Source organism: Triticum urartu, chromosome 1A, assembly GCF_056163025.1.
Source record: "Triticum urartu cultivar PI428250 chromosome 1A, HENAU_Tu73, whole genome shotgun sequence".
Taxonomy (NCBI): domain Eukaryota; kingdom Viridiplantae; phylum Streptophyta; class Magnoliopsida; order Poales; family Poaceae; genus Triticum; species Triticum urartu.
Genome location: NC_141873.1, coordinates 548,525,668 through 548,550,743, shown reverse-complemented (window position 1 = coordinate 548,550,743; position 25,076 = coordinate 548,525,668). Strand labels below are relative to the sequence as shown.

Genomic DNA, 25,076 nt, shown 5'->3' with positions numbered 1-25,076 from the left:
GCCGCTAAGGGCATCTCCAGCCGCGCCCCCAGGAAGGCCTCCCCAGGCGTTTTTCTTGCGCCGGCGCCGAAAAATCGGCCCAGTCGCGCCCCCAGGAGCCCGATTTTCGCCGGGCTGGGCCGAAAACAGCGCCGGCGGACCCAGGCCGAACCCGACGCGCTGGGGGGCGCCCGGGGGAGTCGGGCGTGAAAAAGCCGCGGGCCCGCCGCGTCAGCGACACGGCTCTCTTCTCGCCCCTTCGTCGTCCTCATCGCCTCGTTTCCCGCGGCGAATCAATGCCAAAGCTCCTCATCGTCCGGCGGCTCGCCCTGCCTCCGCCCCGTCAAGCCGGAGCCCCAGGGCACGCCGGTCAGTGCCCGCACGCGCAGCTCCGGCGTCCGCATCGGCGGCGCCAACGCCTCCCCGCCCACCGGCCGCTTCGTCCTCGTCAAGCCCAAGCCGGAGCGCGGCCTCCCCGCGGAGTACGAGGAGATAGCCCGGCGCGGCATCTCCGAGGAGGACGCCCTGCGGTGGGCGCGGGACGACTACCTCCGCGACGAGATGGTCCGGCAGCGCCGGGCCCTGGAGGAGATCGCCGCCCGCAAGTGTGGGCGCGAGGACGAGCACGGCGTCGTGGTCCTCGACAGCGACGACGACGACGCCCCCGGACCGTCCAACCCGCCGCGCCAATCGGGGAAGGGATGCAGCAGGGACGACGGAGGCGCAGGCGGGGGCGGGGGCGGCGACGACGACAACGACGGCGGCGACTACACGCGGTTCTCCCGCCTCCTCGGCATGTAAACCGCGTGGGCGAGCGGCGAGGCGGGCGGCGAGGGGGACGGCGGGGGTAGCCCGCCAAAGTTTTTTTTCTTTTTTTGTAAAATATGTTTAAGTTTGAACGAATTCGCCGATGTTTGCGTTAAATTTCAGTCGTGTTTGCGCCATATTTGAATTTTTTTTAAAAACATGGGCGCCGCGACTGGGGGGCATCACGCCCCCAGTGCGCGGGTTAGTGCCGGCGCGCCCCCAGGGGGCGATTTTTAGGCGTCCTGGGGGGCTGAACGGCTGGAGATGCCCTAATGCCGCGGTGGCCAGGCTCCGCTCCAGACCGCTTCCCCGTACACGGCGAACGTGTGCGTGGCCATCGACTGGTGCCGTGGCATCCTGCCCTCCTCCACCCGTTTACCACCCCGGTCTCCCGAACGTGGACGACCTCGTCGACATCGAGCGCAACCTTGCCCGCGTCGCCCTTAGCCTCAACTACGCGGCGCGGATGGAGCAGGCTTGCACCACGCCGGCTGTCGGCGCCCGCCAGGACGTGTCCTGCCTCGGCGGCAGGTGAAACTAGTCCTGGCCATAGGCAGCCCGACCCGGACGGACCCGACCCGGCCCAAAAAGCCCGACCCGACCATGCCCACAGGTCGGGCCTGGGCCTAGATTTTGAGCCCGTCGGCCGGGCCAGGCCCGGGCCCATCATTTTTACCATTTAAGGAAGAAGCCCGGCGGGCTTTTAGCGTGATGGGCCAGGCTCAAGCCTGATTTTTAGGCCCGAAGGCCGGGCCAGGCTCGGACCTGGATTTTTTGCGTTGGGCTTTGCTTGGCCGGCCCGGGCCGACAGATGGCCAGGTATAGGGGAGACGTCGTCGTTTGCTTGATGATCCATCGCACGCGTTTGCCGCATGCAAAGCCATAGCGTTCGTCGGCCTCGTGTGATTGGTGCAGAAAGGGTGATTCCGATTTCAAAGGAGTTGCAATTCGGATCAAGAAATTGATTCCGGAAAACTGTGGGTCGAGCATGGGTTCCTGGGAGTTGAGCTTGAAGTGCGTGCGTCATCAGAGTTGAAGGGAAAAAAAGATAGATAGACAGATTCAGGGTTGACAGTTTCAGTTTGTGGACGCTTTTCGCTACTGATCATGTATGTCTGACTGTCTGTCAGAGCAAGCCTATCTGCTCGGGGGGGGGGGGGGGGGGGGGGGGGGGGGGGCTTTCTTGGTTTTTCATCCGGGTTTGCTTCAGGGATTTCTCATGCTCTGCTCCCCTATCTGCTGTTCAGTGTAGTAAGGAGTAGAAGCCAGTTCTGCACAAGGTACTCTGTTCATCAGTTCACTAGTTTGCTCTGCTCCCCTATCTGCTAGGCTAGCTCGTCTTCATCTGCCAAAGAGCAAACACCGCCCTTCCCTAGTTTAGTTTGGTAAGGGCATCTCCAGCTGCGTCCCCAGGAAGGCCTTCCCAGACGATTTTTTCACGCCGGCGCCGAAAAAACAGTCCAGTCGCGTCTTCAGGAGCCCGATTTTCGCCGGCTTGGGCCGAAAACAGCGTCGGCGGACCCAGGCCGAACCCGGCGCGCTGGGGGGCGCCCGGGGGCGCCGGGGCGAGCTGTTTTGGCACGAAAAAGACGCGGGCCAGCCGCGTCAGCGACTCGGCGCCTCGTCTTCCCCCAACGGCCTCGGTTCCCGTGGGAAATCAATGGCAAGGCTGCCGCCGGTCAGCCTTGCCATTGATTCCTCACGGGCGGCGCGTTCACGGGACGGCGCGCCGACGCCTCCACTCCCTCGCACACGTACACACGGCGCGGCCCGGCTATAAAAGCCGGCGGCCTCCGCTCACCTGCGCCCACACCAGCCCCGCCCCTCGCCGCCGTCCAGCCCTTCCTCTCTCCCCGAGCGCTTTGTCAAGCCGAAGACGGAGCCGGGTCTGGCGCCGGTGAAGACGGAGCCGGGTTTGGCGCCGGTGAAGGCCGAGTTCGCCGCCGACGACGACGCCGCCCTCGAATGGGCGCGCCAGGACTCCATTGCGATGGAGAAGGCGCGCCGCGAGAAGGAGAAGGAGCGCCAGTGCGCCGCCCTACGCCGCTTCGAGGAGCGCCGACGCGGCCGCGAGGAAGGTAGGGTCGTCGTCTTGTGCGACAGCAACGACGACGACGACTACGCGCCGCCGCCTGTTCGCCATGGCGACGCCGGCCAGGGGTCCAGCAGGGGCGCCCGCGTCAAAGAGGAGAAGGCCGACGACGACGATGGCGGCGACGACTTCCCCCTTTCATTTTTTTTAGATTAGATTAATGTAATGTTTGGACGAATTTCGCCGAAATTTGCCATGTTGGGCCGAAATTTAACTAGTTTTATCATAACTTCGCCGAACTTTCTTTTTTTTGTTTTTTAATACGCGCCTGGGGCGGCCCTGGGGGCCGACGGCTGGGGACCGACTCGCCCCAGGACCATTTTTTGCGCCGGCTCACCCCCAGGCGGCGCTTTTAGACGCCCCCTGGGGGGCCAACGGCTGGAGATGCTCTAACATAACATTGGTAGTACGTACAGTTGTCTCCCTGCAACACATTTCTACAGATAATCTTGCTTATTCTTGTACGTAGTTGTTTTTTCTCATCTAAACATCAATTGGTTAAGCATAATTTGCCCATATTGCAGCTCACTTCAAATTCAGCCTGAGCAGTCAGCCAACCTTGTCTGAGGATAGAAATGCAGAAATATGAAGACCAAATTTTGCTGAGGAACACTTTAGCAATATTTGCAAACCCAGGTTAAGGTAAAGTTAGCAGCAGAACAAAAGGTTAGCAGCAAACCCAGGTCAGGGCCATTTGAGAATCGATTGACCATGCAAATGCAAATGCAAATGCAAATGGTGTGCTGCTGCGCTGCTCCCGGCTAGCACATGGCGCCGGCTAATTAAATGGAAAGAAAAAGACTTCCGAAGATGTTTAGATTAGAAGTACTGAACTATAAGTACTCCTAGATGTTTGTCAACTCTCAACTGGATGTTTTTTCAAGCACATATGACAACCACAAAATTTTTAAAATATGGATTTGATAAATATTTTTATTTTAGCTTTATATATACATATATAATTGTAATAAATAAAGTGCCACGGTATCACGCTAATGTTGGTTAGTTCCTGCTAGTTCCCCTTTGATTGCATTGTGTTGCCGCCGTAGCAGAAGACGGGAAGGCTAGGGATGCAGCAGCGGGCGCTCTCGTCGTTCCGGTCATCACCGGTGAGTGCTCAGGTGCCGGGTGGTTCCATGCTGTCATGCTGGAGCAGCCGGGTGTGTCACGCGTTGCGCCGATCCATCCAGTACCACATGGCTACGCCGCGAGGCACGTCGCCCGTGGTTGATCGATCGATGCCCTGCACCTGCACGGCCCGGGCTGCAGTGTGGCTGGCCGTCAGAACCCGACCTACGGACTGGCGGACCCCCCACTTTCCATCGGCAAGGGATGCAGCAGAGAGAATCTGCGGTGCGGGGACCTCACCTACGCACCCTTTCTGCTCCATTTCCAAATTAATAATTCTCGTCCATTCTATGAGCTCTACTTTTGCTCAAAGTGCACGCACGGCGGACGCCCTCCTCACTGTTCCACGCCCATTGCAAATCCGATCAAAAGGCATTTTCTCCTTCCCTACGTGTTTGTCTTTCAACAATTTACAAGTTAGGCTATTATATTAATTACATACTCGAATATTCATCGAATGTCAATTTTTTAGACATGTCAAATCTGATGTTCTTCATGGCTAAATACGTTCGCCGAGGATGACACATTTAGTTGCCGAACACGGCAAATCTGTCTGAGTTTATCATCTGGTCAGAATTTTCCGTGCTTTGAGACCAAATTTGTCGTTATCTCACCAATATAAAATTGCCTTAAAAGCGTCAGATTTGTCGTGCCTACCAAATCCGGGTCATATGGTTTATTATTCGATGGACAGTTTACAAGAATATATTTATTTTCTATATCTAAAAAACAAATTGTATGCATCGCTCGATGCAGAGGCAGGGGGTGATCCTCCTTTTTGAGATTTTTTTTACTATCCAAAACAATAAGGTGTGCATCAAGAGGGAGTAACCGCGCCGTCCACGTGTCCCTGTTACTGTGTTGACGAGAGAAAAAAAAACGAAGCGAGGTAGAATGTCGAGGGCTGGTGGTGTGCACATCGATTTCACTGTGCCTTCGTCTCGTTTCCTTCCCTACGAAGGAACTCCACACCGATTCCTCCACACTCCACGACTCCCAAGTTGTATCTAGAGACGAGGAGGCGGAGCAGCCGCCACAAGGTCGCTGCCGCTGGCCGGGATCCAGAAGATGGCCATAGCGGCGGTGGTGGCGGCAGTTGCCCCGGGTGGTGATGTAGAGGGGAGGAGCCAGTAGCAGGTGAGGATATTATGCAATTTTGATGTGAATCACTGCTGATTACTTGTCATACTTCTTGTGTTCTGAAGATTTGATTCCACTTGTCTTGATACCCCAAAAGAGTTCGTTTCATGATTTCATAAGATACTGAAATTAAAGGTTCGGCTAATATCGTGGTGCTAGTGATGACGCTGCTGCTGCGGCACGGCGCGGAGCGAAGGGAGGAGGTGCGACGCCTCGCAGCCGAGGAATCCGACCTGGCGGAGCGGGAGTCGGTGCTCGCGTACTGCTCCGAGCTGTTCCCTGCGTGCTGCACGTGGCGGAGGTGCCGGAGGCGCCGATGTGGACGCCACGGGAGGAGGAGGTCGTGGAGGCGCTGACGCCTCCACCGGCCGCAGCCGGCGTCCGCGCGGTGTGCTTCGGGCCAACGACGTTTAGGTGCAAACAGTGCAAGGCCGTCAAGTACTGGTGAGTTGGCTGAAAGCCTGTTCCTATTCCCCTTTACAGTTTGTGTAATCTCGGCGGGTAATTTGGAATCAAGGGAAGATAGTCTACAATTTGTTCAATTCAGAGTGGAAATGCGCTGTATTTTCTAGACCGAGAATATTTGGATTTTGCCTGAATTTGTGTGTACACAAGCTGACTGATTGCCAGGTGAACTAGGGCGATTACTGACCATTAGTTCTGCATGTCTCTAGGATACTGATGGCTCACTTATGCAGTCATCATTGCTGGCGCCTCTCCTTGTAAAATTGAACATTTGTTTTGTGTCCTTGATTTCAAGATACCATCCAATTGGTTCCAGACAACTAATATTAGTCTGCTGTCTTTTATAAACTTGAATATTTGTTTTGTAACCCTGACTAAAGATACCTTCCAATTAGTTCCACACAACTAATATTGGTCTGATGCCTTTTTTTAATAACCAACATAGGCCACAACCTGTCTTAGGATATTAACCATCCTTAGTGATTCACATGCTTCTATATGAACACTTATTATTTGAGTGTCAGAATGTCTTGTTGTCATGGACCTTTCTTTGATTGATCTGTTGCAAGATTTGTCCTATGACATAGCCAGAATGTCCCGAAGGGTGAAGCACCGGTGGATGTATTCTTAGATAATGTGTAAAAAAACAAGATGCACATTTCACTGGTTCTTTGCATGAGCGCCTATCCTGTCTCTGCTCGTACAGAAATGATGCCAATCCTGGGGTATGTAGATTTCAACAAGGCTAACACCTATTCCCCCGTGTTAAGCTCTTTTGCTTACTGTGGCATGTGGGTCAGATCAATCAGCCGATGATAATGCTATTTGTTCATATTCATGTAGAGTTCTTAGTGTTTTTGAGAAGAAGGTCAATTGAGGGCTCTTCTGTTATTAATATTGAGCAGATAGCATCTTGGTTACTAAATGAATCATTCTCAGCTCTTTTTTTTTTTTTGCAGATTTGTGTTCAAAATAAAAATGCCATCCAGTGTACGAGCAGAGTTGATTAATGATTTGGCAGATATCAAATCTGTCTTGTTTATACTTTTAAAGTTGAATTTTAACCAAACTTGTCTCTGTTAGTTATACTTTGCTGATTATTCTGCTCAAATCAACACCTAACTATAATAGTAACACTGTATGCTAACTTCTCAGAATTTAGATTCTAAATTTTTAAATGGGAATAATCTCGATTTCAATGTATAACAACTGCAGCCTCTAAAGTAACTAAAATGGTATGATTTTTGTTTTGTTAAAATTCTTCCAGGAAGATTTGTTAGGAAACAAAGTCCTCTCTTTCATGAAGTTCAGAATGTACACTTTAGTTAGTTTCTTTTGATGTATGACACTTTAATTACTACATCTTGTTGTTACATATCTTCTTGCTTAAATTGTGATGGCAGTGGGAAGATAATTGCTGAACATTGCACAAGCTGTTATGGTTCAGGACAGGGAGGTATTGAGGATGGTTCAGCTATTCGACTTACCTGAGGAGGTGGTGTTGACAAGAAAAGGCAAGCGCTGGGCAATAAATACATGGTTATGTAAATTCATGAACCCCTTATGTAGTTTTCCGCATGTTTCGTTTAAACAAGTAACTTTGTCAGAGATATGCCTGGGTTGTCCGTACTGAGATATCTGTCAATTGACAAGGTGCTTGTACTTGTCGATTTGTATGCTTTAAGTAGAGCAATACCGTCTGGATGAAACACTACTAACATTTTAGTTTAGTTTAATAGGATCCACTTACTGGGAGAAGATATTATTGTTATTGTTAGTTGTTACCCATTTCTATCTTATCATGCAAGTGACTTGTATATATTCATTCATGTTGAATAAGAACAAGGCGTCTGCAGAGAAGCAGGTCTCAATTTGTATTCTGATCTAATGATTGATTACACTGATGCAGTGTTAGGAACAATGGTGAAGGTGAGTTGTCGAAGCTCGTAACCTTTTTTGACATGTAATCTGTTGTCCTCAAGTTAGATCACACAAAACTTACGTGTAGTCTTATAACTGAAGTATATCCTTTGTTAATTCCACACTTGTGCAATCTTTCTCATTTTGTGCTACAAAGTCTCCCACTTAAGCTTAATCGAGAAATCAGTACTATTTTTGCAAATAACCTTGCATGTTGAGGTGCTTCCTTTTGTGTCCTTCGCTAGCGTGTGCATGTATATTAGTGGTGGACAACCACAAAGACTAAATGCTAACAGGATTCTGTTTATTACTCTGATCTTGTGATTTTAAAATGTTTATGCGTAAGCCAAACTTTCAAAATTCAAGGTATTCATGCTACTTTTATTCTTTTCATCATGCCTGAGTCTTTACATCTCATAGTCAAAGCATAAAGATATCATTGGAGCTGTACATGACAAGGTTGTGCTGCTATGTAAAATGGACACATAGGATGAGCCGAGGGACTCAAACAATACAAGTGCGCACATGACCGCCTTAAAAGGCGCCACCAGGTGGCGCCCCAGCCACTAGTGCAAAAACAATGTGCACCATTTGTCGAGCTGTTCGTATCTACAAGCACTTAGTTTCGAGATATTGTGGTTGGACCGCCAGAAAGAACTTCATGTGAAACCCTAGCCGCCCGCCATAGGACCCAATGAGAGGAGCAAGTACGCACATTGGATTCCAACATCGCTGGAGCTTCCTCACCTTCGTTGGATGCTTCGTCGACAGCATGAGGTTCGAAGGGAAACCCTATGACCTTATTTCCGAGTGCATTATATTAAATTGTCTAGGTGTCTTAATTAGGTATTTGGTTGCCCACGGTTTTCGGTTTCGACGATGATGATGGCAAAGATTGCGACCTTTTTTCCTATGTGGGAGACTCCTTGCCACCACAAATCACTATCAGGTGGTTCATGCTCTCTCTAAGTCATATCAGTGTTTCTTGTGTTGCCATTACAAACATGGTAAAAGTTTTGTCCAGGAGATGGTTCGGGTATGCGATCTTTGATCTATACAAGTCATCTATGATAGAGGCTTTTTCTCCGTGGCATTGGTCCAACAGGACCTTAGCATGACGACTTTCAAACCACATGCTCCGATGATGGAGCGGTAGCGACCCGTGCTGAAGACTGAGTTTGTTTGGTTGTCCGATGACCCTATTGCAATTTCTTTGTTTTGTATCGCTGGAAATTTTTAATATAAACCGATACCTTTATTATCCATACATCGAAAGAGATGGTGTAGTTTTCAGGACATTTTGAATCCATCATCGGAAGCCTAATAAAAAACAGCCGAAATCACATTCTGCTTACTCTGTCCGGAAAAAAATTGTCCCTCAAGTGGTTGTATTTAGTACCATGTTAATGCTAGATGCATCTATTTGAGGGACAAGGTTAGGACAAGTTTTTCGGATGAAGGAAGTACAAGAGTATATATTTCCAGTCAAAGAAAAAAACAGAGGGATTTGCGTCGCGTGGGCATGGCTTGCTGGGCAGTTGGCCGAAGAACACAGGACGAACGACGGCGCATTGCCTTTCCACCAGGCGCCGCACCGGTGAGAATCTGCGGTGCGGGACGGCACGCCGCGCGCGCGCACACCTCCCCCACGCAGCAGGGCACTTTGCTACTTTTTTCTTAATTATTACTGTATTAATTAAGGCGAGTGATCTGCGCCGGTGCGCCGGCCTAAATTTGGGCCGGTCGCACCCTGTCCGTCAGATTTGCCCACCCTTTAGCCGCCAGATCCCCTCTCGTCCTCAACCTTCTTCTACCTTCTCACGCGAGTCAACGTGCAGCGGCGCTCTCCCCCCACCCCCACCCCGGCACCCCGGCTAGCTGTCCTTCTCACGTCGCCGCCTCTCGCCGCTGGTCGCGTTCCTCGCCAGCCGTCCTCGCTGCTGGTCGCGTTCCTCGCCGGCCGTCCTCGCCGACCGTCCTTGTGGCGGGCTCAGTCCTCACCGACCGTCCTCGTCGCCGGCTTCACCCATGCTCTCGATCATCCCCCACCTATGGGGCACACACGCCAGGGAAAAAGCTTCAAGCGGGGCTTCAAACAGCAAGGCAAATCAGGGAGACATACAACCATTGACAGAATGCTTCAAACTTATATGAAAAAAAGCTTCAACCAGATAATAGAGAGAGCTTTCCTCGTCGGTGCGCGACGATGTTTACAACTTTTTTTTCGCCGGTTGAAGCTTTTTTCGTCGCAGGTTGCAGCTTTCGCCGTTCATGGTTGTAGCCCTTTGCCGTTCATGGTTTGTAGCATTTGTTGCCGCCGGGCCGTCGTGGGTTTGAAGCTTCTTGTTAAATGGTTGTAGCAAATGAAGACGCTGGTTGCATCAAAAAAGAGTCCTCGCCGTCGCCGGTCGCATCTAAGTTGAAAATCATCATGTCCTCAAGAATGGATGTAGCAAAAAATTATTCGGTAGTAGCAAAAAATTGAGGCGGTTGCAGCAAAAATGTCATCCTCGCATCTAATCATAAATGGATGTAGCAAAAAATTATTCGGTAGTAGCTTCTTCTATCGCCGGTTGCAGCAAAAGGATTTACCGGTTCCAGCAAAAATTAATGATGGTTCCAGCAAAAATCTCAGCAGCAGAAAACTCCAGTAGTCGATTTGTAGCGAAAATATTAGCTAGTTCCAGCAAAAAGAAACGCTGGTTCCAGCAAATCAATCTCAACAGCAAAAAAACACCGATGCCTGTCATAACCTTCACCATAGCCGGTTGCAGCTAAGACGTGTGCCGGATCCAGCATTAGACAGCCAGGTTGCAGCTCGCGGCCGAGCTGGTTCCAGCATCTCACGCCGCCCATTGTAGGACGACGACACTGTCGTTCCAGCACAGCCGCGCACCGGATGCAGCTCTGCCGAGCCAATTGCAGGATTCAAACACCTTGCACTGGTCGCAGCATCTCGGACGCCGCGCATCCGCCATTGAAGCTTCCCCTGGCGCCACGGCATGGCCGGTTGCAGCTCCTCCGCCAGCAGGTTCAAGCATACCGCCGGCCGCGTCTGCCGTTTCCAGCTACCGGCGTGGCCGGTTGCAGCTCCTCTATCGGTCGGTTCCAGCATCTAAAGCCAACGGTGGCGACAGGGCATCGCCGCCGTTCCAGCTCAACAGCCTCGGCTTGCAGCACCCCCGCAGCGTGCGATCTCAGCTCTTGCCGTTGGGCGTCGCCGGTCTAGCGCCGCCGCTAGCTACCCGCAGCTCACCAAAACATAGCCGTCCCCATGGGGTCGTAGCAGCACCCCGTCGACTCCGCCACGACATGGTTCAGGAAGGAAGAGGAGGCTTTGCATCGCAGGGGGGTGGCCACAACAAGGAGTGATGGGGAGGTGGTTCGCCGACCGTGAAGGTTGGGCGTCAGTACTGAGCAATGGAGAAAAGGAGGTGGGGAACGAAGGAAAGAGAGAGAGAGAGAGCGATTTGAGAGAAAGAAGGGATAAGATCTATGCGGCGGGTATGAGGGCACGTGGTAGTGGCTGGAAAGAAGGTGCGTGGGACCAGGGACGCACGTCGCGAGCGACCGGCCAAGCGTTCCGCCGGCGCACCGATTGTAAACGTTTCCCATTAATTAATTATAACCCCCTCCGAATTGCGGAATTGGGCAGCAATTAATCGTTTATTCTTGGCGCACTCCATGTCCGGTCAATGGCTCGCGGGCTTTCCTTTCGTTTCCAGTCCCTTTTTTTTTGGGCTTTCTTCCTTTCCAACCGAGGGAATTGCATAATCCATCACTTATTGGGGCTAATGTTGCACAGAACACCTATTATACGGATTTGTTGCAGAAAACACCACATATTGGTGTAATACATTGCAACTAGATCTAATCTAGTGTTTGGATACATTGACATAATTTTATACAGATGGGTCCCACTTGTAAGTGCACATGTGGCAATAAAAACCGGTCACATCAGCCAACATATTAGATCATCATTATCTCCCTAACTTGTGGTCCAATTGAGCCGAAACTTTCTCAAATTAGTATTGAATACATGTAGTATTTACTGGAATTGTTTCTCATTTTTCTGAAAAATGTCAAAAATTGAATCAAAAAATTGTACGGGCTAACCAAAACTTTCATTATCTTCAACCCATTGATCCAAATGGGGTAAAATTTTCCCAAAATGGTACTGTAGACATGTGAAATTCACTGGAATTTTTCATATTTTCTGAAATTGTTAAAATTTGAACCAAAATTTAAATGAAACAAGTTCGGCATGTGATCACTAGCACCAAAAACATGGTAAATATTGTTGCCATTAGATTTTAGCATCCAAGTATTTGCTATATGGCCACTACAGCAAACTAGTTGTCATGTGGCCAATACAACCATCACAAAATAATATGACTAGTCTTGCATACTTGGTCTGGAGGAGGCGCTCCAGCTCTCTGTGGCCGGCAATTGCATCTACCCGCCACTGCCGCCGCCATCGCTACCAGCACCACATACACCCACGCCGGCACCGCCCACAGTCACCGAGACATACGCAGTGGCAGGGCATCGTGCGGGAGGGTCGGCACACCACTAGTGTGGCTCGGTGCATCGGAGGAGGAGGCGGCCTACCTTGAGCAGCGGCGCTGCCGCACGCTAGAGGAGAAGTGGACTGGTCGGAGCACCGCATGCGACACGAGCGCGGAGAGGAGGAGCACCGATAGCACTAGCCGCGCGAGGAGGAGAAGGAGCGGCGGAAGCAGGAGGAGGCAAGCGGCGCCAGGCAGCCATGGCGTAGTAGCAGACGTCGGAGGAGGCCGCGCTCGTGGCCTACCAGACAGCGTTCCCCTGGGCACAGCCGCCAAAGTTCTTTGACTTTACCTGCTCCAACGATGAGGATGACGCTTACGGCTGTGGGCGAGAACTGCTGTTAGGCTTTTTGTTTTTATTATGTTTTATTATGTTTAGTTATGTTTGAAGGGGACTTTGGCCAGCGGTTTTAATGTTTAATCATGTATTATTAATGTTTTAAGTTTAAATATTTTTTGTGCTTATTTAGTTTTTCTAAGACCACTCGGACAAATGCGTCGGCCACGGTGGGTGCACCAGCCGACCCAAAAAACCCGGACATGCATGTCTGCTAGGCCGACCCAAACGGATAAAAATCACATTCCTTTGCATCAGCCGGTTAGAATTGACTTACAAGCGGGATCCATTTGTCTGAAATTATGTTAATATAGCTAAACACTAGATTAGATCTATCTGCAATGTATTACACCAATATGTGGTGCTTTCTGCAACAAACATGTATAATAGGTGTTTTGTACAACACTAGCCCCAATAAGTGATGCTTCGTGCAATTCCCTCTTTCCAACCCTTGGGTCATCGCCGATCGACTCATGATTGGAGGCGGATGCCCAGCCAGTAGCTGCCTATAGCTGCTGGCCTGCGGGCCCGGTGCCACAACCCCAAGGCGGGAGTATCTGCTCGGCACCAGAGAGAGAGAGAGGTGGGACCCTCCTCCCTCGTTTCTTGGACAAGAAGAAGAAGGTCAGCACGCCACCTCTGTGAGGTTCTGACGCCTACGGTCCCACACCAGGCCGTCCCATGCTTTCGCCTACAGTAAATAAAAAGCTAAATCCTATCCCATGCAAAAAAAAAAAATCCTATCGCCTCGTTTAAATCCTCACGGAATAAATATGTAATTTTACTGTAAAATTAATTATGTGCAGTGCAGCAAATGTGCAAAGAAGAAAACGCAACTGGGAGCAGAATCGAAACACAGGCTCGAAAAGATTTGCGCAGAGCGCACCACCTACCTATAAAAGGCGCATCACCCCGGACGACGCTCTTTTCCTCGCCGCCGCCTCCTCCCACACCACGCTCCACTCCCATCAATCCAAATCCAAACAGCACCCCATGGCGTCGACGATGCGCCGCCGTGCCGACTGGTTCCTCCACGACTGGGTCGAGAGGCTCGACGCTCAGCGGCCGCCGACTCCGACTCCGACACCTCCGCCTCCCCGCCCCGCCTCCGGCTCCACGGCCGGCCGCGGCGGAGCCTCTCCTCCTTCGCCGCCGCGGCGAGCGCCCCGAGTACCTTCCCCACCACGCCCGTCTGCGCGGCGGGGCCTGGGCCAGTTCCACTACGGGATCCAGTCAGCCGCGCCACCGCACCGGCTCCAGGCGCGCGTCACCTCCCCGGCGGACCACCGGAACGCCTCCGCGTTCAGGTAAGTTTCGTGCGTGCCCCGGATCTACGCGTTTCCATGCGCCGTGTTGCTCTTGTGCGCTGCATCGCCGCTTTTGGAGGTGTTGACTGCACCGAATCGGCGCTGCTGCAGACAGGGGAATCCGACCTCGCGCTCGCTTCTCCACGGAGGACTGGGCGTCTTCAATCGGTTCGCTCTCTTGGCGAGTGCGAGGTAACAAGCCAATTCCCCATCTCACGGTTGGGTTGGTCTGGTTTGTTAATGCTGCTGAATATGAACGAGGTGCTCTGATTTGCCCACAGCGACTATGAGAGAGAGTTTCCGGTGCTGACTGCTGCAACTGCAAGCATGTAAGCAAATTCAGGAACAATTATTTTGTCAGTGCAATTTCGCCTCGTTTGGGTGTTCATTTCGTTAATGCGATGCTGATGCCAATTGTCTCAGCAGCGACAAGGACGCGAAGCAGCGGGGCCAATCTCCTAAAGCTATCAAGCATACGAACGGCAAGCTCCGGGGACGAGGCGTTAGGAGGGCTCCTCAGGTGCAGCACGTGGGAACCAAGGCCGTCGACGAGCCGGCGGTCAAGTTCGAGGGAGACGCCCAACTGGTGATCCAGGACGCGAGCGAGGGCGCGATCAAGGGCGACTCCGAGGCGGTGATCCAGGCCAAGGGCCAAACCGAGCTGACCAAGGGCGAGAGCGAGGGCCACGCCGAGGCGGGGATCAAGGCAGAGGGCCACGCCGAGCTGGCCAAGGGCGAGAGCGAGGGCCACGCCGAGGCGTCGATCAAGGCCAAGGGCCACGCCGAGCTGGCCAAGGGCGAGAGCGAGGGCCACGCCAAGGCGGCGACCAAGGCCGAGGGCCACGCCAAGGTGGCGGTCAAGAGCGACAAGGCCGCACCCGCACGCAATGTCCCCGACCTCGCCAGCGAGCTCAATGGCCAGGACTTCTTCGTCGGCTCGATTCTCGTAAGATGCGGCCCCCCAGTTTCCGTTGTCGCCGGAGGGGTTGAGGGCTGCCGTCGCGGAGGGCCTGCCGGAGGCAGTGGAGGAGGACCTGCTGGAGGTGGTGATGGATGCGGTGGTGGAGGGCCAGCACCCGATGGCGGAAACAACAATAGAGATTTTAGGCGCAATAGAAACAATATATCACGTGTTTCTATTATTGTGAAGCAACAATAGAAACACGTGACATATTTGCAGAAATAGAGATTTTAGGCGCAATAGAAAGGAATGCTGTCACCGGGGTGGGTGAACCCTCATAGATATCAGGTGCCCACATATATAGAGTCAAAAGAGAGATTGAGTCCGAGGGAGAGGGGGGTTTTCTTGGGGCTCGAGAGATTGAATAGATAGGGCCCCACAAGTTGTTAATTCGCCGCTGGGGAATTCACACAAAAGGGAAGGACTTATTCTCAACGAAAAAAGTGCTCTTTGAACCGAACGTGAAAGTTGTTTTCCATCAGACGGCTGTTCACGTAACTCCACTCTCGGCTTGGATTATATATCCATTTGGTCCGCTCTCGGCCATTCCACACGCTGCCTAGCAGAGACGTGGTTATCTGAAGTGGATTCTCTCTTTTGTAGTAGATGCCGAACCTACTGCTCAGTGGGCGGGCGCAGCAGCTACATGGACCCCTTTCTTTATGTTGTTGCCAGCGCTTTCCCGGGCCGAGCCGGAATTCTTTATTAGAACGTCGGCAGGCAAAGCCCGAAGGAAGGCTGCTATCCCCTCGGCCTTCTTCCTTTTCGATGAAAAACAAATCGACATCTCAATCTCCGAAAGCGTTTTCCTTACCCAGCTAATATCCCCCCCTTCGTCGAGCCTTTCCTTTAGTGGTAAGGGATATGCACCTTATCTGAACGTCGGCAGGCATTCCGGAATTCTCCTTTTTTGGCCCCGGGTGAACATAGGCTCAAACATGATTGGAGGGGTCCTAGCTACGCCATGCGTTCAATAAAAAAAAAGCAAGCCTCTGGGAAGCTGCAGGGATTACAAAAAGAGGGTGCTTTCCTGTGTTGCACTGAAAAAAGGACAAAGGAGAAGACGCTCTTCGACTTTCTTTCTTCCTCCCGCGCCCGCCTAAGCCCGGCCCGCGTTAGAGGGGAAGATTAGCAAAGCGGAAAAAGACAGAGGGAGGGGGAGCTGCATCTTATTCTCTTCGCGAGAACTTCAGGATCGGAGAAGCATTCGGAAGGGGCGAGGCCTTCATTTCGTTGGCAGAAGCAGAAACGATCCAATCCATTCGGGGCTTCGGGGAACCCAAAAACGAACTCTGTTTACTTTTTTCATAGATAGATGATATATATAGGAATAATATATACATCCCTTTACTTTAGATGTCTATGTATCTATTTTGGAATCATCTCCCGATTCTCTTTTTTTTTTCTAATTCGCACTGCTCTTTCTCTCTAAATTGCATCAAAGAAAATAGAGAGAGAGAGAGAGCAGATGGATCCTATCCCCTAGAACGAACACTCATTCCTATCTATTGATAGAAAAGAAAGATCTTCGTCACGGACTTTTTCTTTGTTCTTTTTTTTTAGATTGGAGGAATTCCTCATATCCAAGGCAGCTCCCCACAAACACCCCACCCATATGACTATGCCCCCTTTTGAATCGACAGTAGATTGGGCTTCATAGCTACTTTCATTCTAAAGACGAATATTAGTCAATAGGCAGGCTTCTTTCAGTAGCAAACATATTCATTTTCACCGGGCTCCGCGCACCTTTGGTACTTCTGGAGGGCAAGCAGTTTTATAGTGACTTCTTTCTTAGGGTAGGGCGACGAATACTTCCAATTCCGGAAAGGTCATTTGGTCGCCTTTGGAAGCTAAAGCGAAAGTTGTAGAAAGCCGGGAGAAAAAGTGAAAGCTTGCTCGAAACGGCCTATACCCTAACCCTCGGAAGCGAAGACGCAAAGCGTCACTTTTTTCAAAAGGAAGGAGTTTTTTCTGACTGAATCCATCCATAAAGCCGCCAAGGAAACGAAGTTCGTTCCCTTTCATCAAGTGGGTAAGGTAGGCAAACCACTTAAGCTTTGCCTTAGACTGACGGAACAAAGCTAAGAAGTAGGCTGAATGGAAAAAGGAAAGGGACAAGGGCGGTCGTCGCTTGGCGCGAAGGCTGCTGGTTCGGTACGGTACTAAAGGTCCTCGGACTTCCAGGCGGTTTTTCTTTTGGGCTGCTGTGAACCCTTGGATCTCGCCAATACAGCCTCCTATGGTTTTCGTTACCGAGATATCTTTTCTTTTTTCCCAGGGATTTTTTGGGTAATCAGCTCCCATGCTGCAAACAGTCAAATCTGAACCTTGTCGCTCTTCTTTCCTCGTGGGCAGGAAGCACACCAGCAGCGTGCGTTGCGTGATTCCACTGTGTTTTTTGCACTTGACTGGGTGGACAGTTGACCGGAAGATAACTTCGATTCGCCCGGCCAGCAGGCGGGCGGCGTGCTTATCTTGTGTGACAACACTACAGAGCGAGTAGCTCTTCTAGTCGGGCAGCTGTGTGACAACACTCCTGAGAAAGCGGCGCTTTTGTGTAACATGCTATGGTCTCAACGCCCTTACGAGGTAGTGATGAGTTTCACGCGCTCTAAGCCCGGCCCGCGCGCAGTTAGGAGGATTGGCCGCTATCTGAGCGGTACCACCCACCCTACCCTACTACCTATAGGGGGCCGTCCGTCCTACAGCCGCCCAAAAAGGAACTGCAGTAATCTTGAATAGGAATCCTACAGCGATAAAAAGAATCCCCATAAAAATACCACTAGATCGAGCACCAGTGATTTCGTATCCGGTCAAAATCTTGGCTAATTGATCGAAGTGGGTAGCTCCAGTAGACCCATAGATCATGGAACAAATAGGGTGGGTAGGCCCAACCACCACAATACACGTATAGACGCGAACCCCCCTCCTTACCGTACGTGCGACTCTCACCGCATACGGCTCGCACAAATACTCCAAAATCCATCCCGAGCTTTTTATTCCACCTCTCCCTCCTCTCCAATCCTCGATCAAACTAGCCTTCCCCAGCAAGAAAACGTATCCGCTTTAGCAACAAAGCGCTCATCCCTTGCTTGTTCTTGAGCGCGCAAGGCGCTCAAGACGGTGATTCTTGCTTAAAAAAGGGCTAAAGCACTCCAGCTTCGAAGCTGGAGTTTGCAACTTCAAAACTACAGGTTTTAGCCCTCCTGCTGGGTGGGCGCTTCCTTCGTCTATCGTATGTCTCGCTTGGCTTCGTCCCGAACCAAGGAGGCATGATGGCGGGCGCGTGCGTGTGCCGACTGCAGAGACTACAAGCCGACGCCGGAAGCGACTCGCTTCTATTCTCGATTGGATATAGATGGGGAATCTCTATAGATCGTCTTTTTTCGACAACCTCTCTAAAACGCATACGAGAAAATTGCACTTCACGGCACGGCAAAAAAAAAGAGCTTCGCTCGGTTGGCCCTCCTAGGCTTCCGCCTACTTTCTCTTCTCTTAAGTCTACAACAAGTGGGAGAGGCAGGATTCGAACCTACGTAGAAAACCTTCAACAGATTTACAGTCTGTCTCTTTTGACCGCTCGGCCACTCTCCCCTTCCCGGGGATACGCCCTCCTCAAACAAAGGGTTCCTGAATAAGAAGGATGGCGGCCTTCATTCTTAAGTTAAGAAGAGCAGATGGAACTATTAGATTTGCTAGCGTTCCGGGAGAATAAATAAGGTCATTTAGTAAGTTCATAACAATTTATGTAAAGCAAGGGGCAAAGCTTCTACGACAGCTTCCCCCTCATTGCCATCGTCGGCCTTCCCCAGCTCCCCTCCTTCGTCGCTTCTGGCTAAGCATCTTTCGGCGGAGGAAAGGAGGCGACTAGTCGCTTCTGGCGAAGCAGCGAGTTCATGAGCAAGTGAATGAACGAGCAGCGAGTGAAGTGCAACAGTCGTAAGTAAGGCTCGCCATGTTCCTAAAAGGAGTGACCATCTTTTCTTCCCTTCTACTGACACTGAGCGAGCAGCAAGCATAGGCAATAGTTTCCGTAGGGGTGGGGCGCAAGCAAGCGTTTTCAGGCTCCGCTAGCTAGCGTACTCTTCTGCTATCAATGAAACCGAAAGAAAAAACCAGTGCCCTTTCGTATAGATCGAGACGCAGTACTTTTTCTTTACTTCTTCCATACTAGGAAGAATGGAAGGAAATCCTTCGATAACACTTCTTCCTTATTTGAAGAAATGATATCCGACGCCCGTGGAAACTCTTTCATTTCAAAAAAGTTCTTCTTCTTAAGAAGCAAATAGCATTTCCTATTGATTTGTCCCCTGGACTAGACCTATGTAGATTCGGAATTATCCGTCGCTACGCTGTTCCCAAGGACTAGCAAAATCGAAATAGCGAAATTCTTGGGTCATCTCAATGGGTTCAGAAACCACACGTTTCTCTGGATCATCATAGCGTACTTCCACATATCCACTCAGAGGAAAGTCTTTTCGTAATGGATGACCCTCGAAACCATAATCTGTTGATATACGGCGTAAATCCGGATGATTGATGGAAGAAACACCAGACATATCCCATACTTCTCGCTCCCACCGACCGGCTGATGGAAATAGACTGACTACCGGAGATATTCGTGTTACTTCGTCTGCACTTGTTTGTACACGAATGCGTGAGTTATACCGAGTACTCAGTAAATTATGGACAACTTCAAATCTTCGTTTTCGAGAGGGATGATCCACTCCGCAAATATCGATCGAAACTTGAACCCTTGTATAGGTATGCCATTTTAGAAAGCACAACAATGGAAATGGGTAGTCAGTATTGGTATAAGATCTATTCCCATGTTCCGATCTTTTCATTTTATGTACCCATTTCTTGGGTAAAATCTCCCAACTATATTGGAAAATGGATTGGTTATCCATAAATGAAAATAAAGAAAGCTTTATTTTGGTTCCGCTTCTTGCTCTAAGCAGAAAGACTTGTCGGAAATCGCCGGTTGGGTTGGTCCGACCAAGAAAGGCATGGGAGTGGAGAGGCAGAAGTGAAAGACTGGCTACCAATAAAGATCCAAAACTGCACACTTTATATAGTTATGTATCCAGGATCGGCTGCATGCTCTAGTGTTGAATCGGGTATAGAACCCAGGATGCTTGGTTACAATTCCGAATCCGCTAAACCATCGCTCGGGGAAAAGTATTATACAGAGCATTAGTACTTATTCTGATCCTTTCCTTATATTTAGATTCTAGTAGTTTATTTCAGTCGTATTCGTATCCTTACTGCGGTTTAGTAAGGGTAACAAATAAAAGTATGCAGGTTCTATTTTATTGTTCCGAGACATATGATGATAGCATTGAGAATGAGAAATCTTTGCAAAATGCACGTATTATTAAGGAGTTCTGGAACGATTACTACGCTAAGCTGTTGGATATTGACAAAACGAAAAAGACTTCTAATGTTGATATGTATCAGGATGATGTTAGAAAGTTGTTGATTAATGAAAAGAAGAATCAAAATGGTGTGTTTTCCGATACTGAATTAATAGATTTACAGAATCAAATTGCAAATTGCACAATGAAGTTCGATGAGGATAATCTATTTAAAGTAACTCCTAACATAGTAAAGTTCTTGATTAATAAAGATCAGCCTAACGCTAAGCAATATCTAAAGGGTTGCCTACCAAGTAGCTTACCTATGCTTAAGATGTTTGGTATCTATACGCTTGAGGCTATCATGATTCATGTACTAGGCTTGGTATTCAACACTCTTCAGGAATCATCCGCAGTTAAGGCAGCTAGATTTATAGATCAACTTAATTCAACTGTACGAGAACAAGCAAGGTTTCTACAATACAAAGCACCAGGTAGTGGTAAGGTGGAAGCAGTACTCACTAGTAAGGTAGAATCAGTTAAGGATGTTGTTCAGCCCAAAGGTGCTAGCAAAAAAGAGAAAAAGAAAAAAATTCAGTGTCATTATGATATCGGGAAATACTTGCTCCAATTCATGATTGAAAGAAATGTTCTACATATATCAACAGATAGGGGAGTAACAAAAGAAGATCCAGTGCTGGTTCTTAAGAAAGGTCAAGGGTATATAGAGAATTCTTGTTATGTTATGTGCAATTTGAACATAAATCTGCTCCCTATCAAACTCAATCTTCCGATGCTTTGCAAACCCTTGGATTGGCAACCAGCAGAGAGGGGGTCTGATCCTGATACATTATCGGATCTGATAGGAGGTTACTTATGCAAACCCACGGGGGATATCTAGAATCACTTTCGGCTATTAACTTCCCATGACTTAAACCACTTCTATATAAAGTTACATAAAAAAGAATACAAGCAGATGTGTGATATTTTGAATGGGCTTCAGTCTCAAGCGTTTGAAATAAACAAAAGGCTCTTGAGATTTCTGGAAAAGAATCGTCAATGTTTAGTTGAGTGTGGGCTTCTTTTACCAAATGCTCTGGCTCGCGTGAATCCGACAGAAGCCTCAGACATATTGAGGGAGTGCTACTTCAATAATGTCAAAGGTATTAATAATGCTTGTAGCTATAACATACTGTTAAATAAATTATTAAAACAGGTGCAGCAGGCTAGTTATGAAGATTTTTTAATAAGACTTGCGTCAGCATACGAAGGTTATCAATTCTATTTGCCAGCATTCATGGACTTCCGTGGTAGAATCTACCGTTCAGGTGTATTGCATTTTCATGAGCGTGATTTGTCAAAAAGTTTATTACTCTTTTCTGCCGATCATCCTCAACCTCCAGCACAAAACCACCTGTCGGAAAAAAAGAATCTCAGTCAACACTTAGCATGTGCTGCAGCCTTTAAGTATCCAAAGTTCTCGAACTTAGAGGATGCCCTTAAATGGTATAACGAACACCAGACTGAAATGTTTACTTCGGACGAAAGTTTCATTCAATTTGCTGCGCAAGCTAGTGATCCATTTTTTTTCATAGCCAAGATCCTTTCTCAGGATGAAGGAGTGAGTAATTATCATCAGGTTCCAGTGACCCAAGATGCGAGTGCGAGTGCATATCAAATTATGAGTTATCTCTTGCTTAACTTAGAAATGGGTAGGAGAACGAATCTTCTTCCATCTTAAGACGGTAAAATCCAAGATGTGTACATGTGCTTGCGGGATGAGCTTAATAAATTCTTGGATACCAGATTGAATAATGTTAGTAGTAGTAATTAGAAGAAAAAACTCATAGATTCTATGTTAACCAGAAAGTTCGTCAAAGGATTGTTTATGCCATCTCCACAGGGGTCCGTCCGGTTCTTCCTCAAATGGGTTGCCTCAATCTTTATCAAAGTTTTGGTATCTAGCTTATCCAGCTACAGTATAGTATACTCCTTCCTTGCTCGATAGAGCTCTTTGAATCCGCTTCAACTAAATGCGTAAAATAGAGTAATTTCTTCGAAAGCCAGTTTCTTTCGAGAAGGCAGGAGGCCCATAGCGAGTTACAATAGAGCCAGTTCTTGTATGGAAGGCCGTAATTCCGGTAACCTCGACTGCTCTAAGAATGATCCGGGCTAGCCGGGCACATCACATCAAAGTTAGGTCATTTGTCAAAAACATGGCAAATAGCTCAGTTGGTTTGGTAAGGGAGCTATTCTCTCACTTAAACCACTCCCATATTAGGTATTCTATCTCGTCTTAAAGTTCCCCCGCATTACCCATAACTTACCACCTGTATCTCCGGAACTCAAATCGCAAAATGACAATGCTTTCGATAGTCTGTACTAAATTACTTTGTACGAATGCACATCTCGGCCGTCGGGTAGCTGATCACCATTTCAAAGTCTATATCCGTGGTTCAAGAAATGGAATTGCTATTCTCGATTCAGACAAGACACTGATTTGTTTACGAAACGCTCTTCATTTTATAGGATCTCCCAGTCGTCAAAAAGGCCGTTCCTTCTTTTTAAAGACCAATCATTTATTTATTTATGAGATAACGGAAGAAATGGTGAGCTATTTAAGAAGCTATTTAAGAAATGTGAATTCTCATTGTTTCGATGATTCTCAATGGAAGATCGGGGCGTTTTTGACCAAATCTTTTGCAAATAAAAAAAAATTCCGTTCAAGAAAGAAGAAGATCAATTTTGGGTTGAACCAACAACCTGATTGTGTGGTTATTCTGAATGCAGATAGAAAGTCTTCGGTCATACTGGAAGCTGATCGATCACAAATACCTATTCCATCCTTAGTTGATTCTACGATCCCATGGGAATCCTATAAAAGAATCACTTATCCCATCCCAGCGAATGATCCTATACAGTTCGTATATCTATTTCGTCATTCGATCATCAAAACAGTGATTCTTGAACAGAATGCGATTAGTAGAGAAGCGCAATCTCTCAGAGTCACTTTGAGTACGGGGAAGTCCGCAGGAGGGATGAGATCCGCCTGCTACTCCACCTCTTCTTCTTCCCCAATAGACGAAGAAGAAAATAGGGCCAAGGCGCTATTGGAGATGCGCAAAAAATATCCATCGGGAGATGGCGCTGACGCTGACGCTAACGCTCGCAAGGCGGTTTTGCAGGCAATTTCTAAAAATACTTTTTTTTTCGTTGAGCTCATAACCCGGTTTGGGCCGATTGACTCTGAGAGCGATCGAGGGGTCGCGGGCTCACACCTTGCTTTTGCGCATAGGATCGAAGAGATCCTAGAATTTAATGGAAAGAGCAGCGGCTCTCTGAAAGACCTCATTGATCTTAAATTGGATTTGGAAGACGCCTCTAAAAGAGAGGATATTTTACTTCCATATTTTTCCTCAAAAAAAGAGGCAAAGTCCTAGCGTGATACAAAAAGAAATAATGGGCAAGGGCGGGGAATGATAGGTTCATAGATGTGGAGTAATCAGTTCTTCATTTGAAGAGTTAGTTGGCTGGCCTACCGGCCCGCAGATGTAGAGAGGTTGCCCCCACCATCCTCTTGAACTGCGAAATCAAAGCGATTCCTGTTGATGGAAGAAAGGCTAATTTCGTTTGATCCGATCCGCCTATGCCAGTTCGAGTCTGGCGAGTCGCTATCATCTGTTGCCCTAACTTTTTCTATTAGCTCATCTTGTCCGTAGTGATATTTTGGAGAAGGAGCAATTACCGGAGTGAGAAAGGTAGAAAGAAGCAATCACGAAAGCTAGTGCTAGTTGTGGCTTTTTGTACTAATCTTGTTTGTTCGGTAGCTCGCATCAGCAGCTTTAAAAGGAATAGAAAACGAGGCTTTTTCCACCACACCAGGGGCGGGCATTACGCTCAAGCAGGGGAAGTCAATTTGACTGCTGCTCGAGAACCTGTTTGAACAAGAAGAAGTAGCATGGCTCCAGCGGGGCAGAGCCAATTGGCTACGACATGGTGACCGAAATACAAATTTTTTCCACCACTTTGCAATTGCAAGAAAAAAGAGGAATCTGATCAAGTACTTGATGAGCGATACTGGAGATCGAATAGAAGGTAATGACTTACTCGATGCACATATTTAGGGCTATTTCTCTCATCTGTTTAATACGCAATTCTCTTCGATAAGAAGGGTTCTCTTGTGTTCCAGGGTTGATTAAGCGTCTGGTGGAACAGGGATACATTGTGTGAGGCCAAATTGCCTGACGAATTGATGAATATGGCTCAATATAGACTGGTCCAGGTATACCGGTCAGTCTTGAGCCACCAGGATAGCCTTCCACATATCCTGTTCCTCCCTTGAGTGGTAACTCTTTTCTAACCTTAGAATCCTGAACCAATTTGCTCCAAAGACTCTGTCATTGAAAGGAGTCCATAGGTTGATAAAATAGGTTTTCATGAAAACCACACGTAGATAGAAAAGGTAAGAGTTACACGTGCCAGAAGCGAGGAATACCGCTCGGAAGCCCGATTGAACCTGTCCTCATTCACTGCTATCTCCATATATTGGATGCCAAGCTTGAAAGGGTAATGGTCCGAGAGGATGGGGCCGTAGTCTTCTATTACGCACGCTACACAGACGATATGGTCTTCGGCTTACCGAGAGGGGATAAGTCCACGCGAGTCACCCAGGGTCTCAAAAAGGTCTTAGCTAGAGTCCTTAGGGAGCTCCTACAGGGCTTCACTTCTACTGAAATTTCCAGAAAACAACCAGGGAGGCTACAAATTATCGGCTTGCCCCTGTCTCTGAAAAGTGAAGGTCAGCTCCACGTGGGTATTCCATCCAAACGATGGGAGAAGAGGATGACACTTGTTCGTATTGAAAACCGGAGACGAAGGGAAAGAGGTTTGATTGGAACATGTTCTACAAGAACTCCTGTGTAGAACACGCCCGTATCTATTCTATGGGCTGGCTTCAGGCCAACCCTACTGCTGAAGTAGAAAGCATCATATTCCGGTTTTTCCAACACTTGATC

General features: G+C 48.8%; 1 protein-coding gene, 1 long non-coding RNA gene and 1 pseudogene across 3 annotated transcripts; all 3 read left to right on the top strand.

Annotated features, from left to right (window-relative positions):
* Positions 1-4,870: 4,870 nt before the first annotated feature.
* On the top strand, positions 4,871-7,532 carry LOC125528349 (uncharacterized). Its single transcript, XR_007292372.2, has 3 exons — positions 4,871-5,143; positions 5,306-5,590; positions 7,015-7,532. It is a non-coding gene; the product is annotated as an uncharacterized LOC125528349 (long non-coding RNA).
* Positions 7,533-13,349: 5,817 nt separating this feature from the next.
* Positions 13,350-15,087, top strand: LOC125538516 (uncharacterized). Of its 2 annotated transcripts, none has more exons than XM_048701809.2 (4): positions 13,350-13,743; positions 13,855-13,935; positions 14,025-14,072; positions 14,170-15,087. In XM_048701809.2, the coding sequence occupies exons 1-4, from the start codon at positions 13,430-13,432 to the stop codon at positions 14,900-14,902; spliced, it is 1,176 nt and encodes a 391-aa protein (XP_048557766.2). In that variant the 5' UTR covers positions 13,350-13,429; the 3' UTR covers positions 14,903-15,087. The 2 variants fall into 2 exon arrangements, with proteins under 2 accessions (XP_048557766.2, XP_048557760.2); XM_048701803.2 differs by having other exon boundaries at positions 14,167-15,087.
* A 7,055-nt stretch (positions 15,088-22,142) lies between these two features.
* On the top strand, positions 22,143-23,586 carry LOC125541061 (small ribosomal subunit protein uS2m pseudogene; annotated as a pseudogene).
* The last annotated feature ends 1,490 nt before the right edge of the window (positions 23,587-25,076 follow it).

Coding starts and splice junctions, on each gene's coding strand:
- LOC125538516 (XM_048701803.2), top strand. CDS start 13,430: ATGGCGTCGACGATGCGCCGCCGTGCCGACTGGTTCCTCCACGACTGG. Junction 13,744..13,854: donor CGGAACGCCTCCGCGTTCAG/GTAAGTTTCGTG, acceptor GCGCTGCTGCAG/ACAGGGGAATCCGACCTCGC. Junction 14,073..14,166: donor ACTGCTGCAACTGCAAGCAT/GTAAGCAAATTC, acceptor CAATTGTCTCAG/CAGCGACAAGGACGCGAAGC.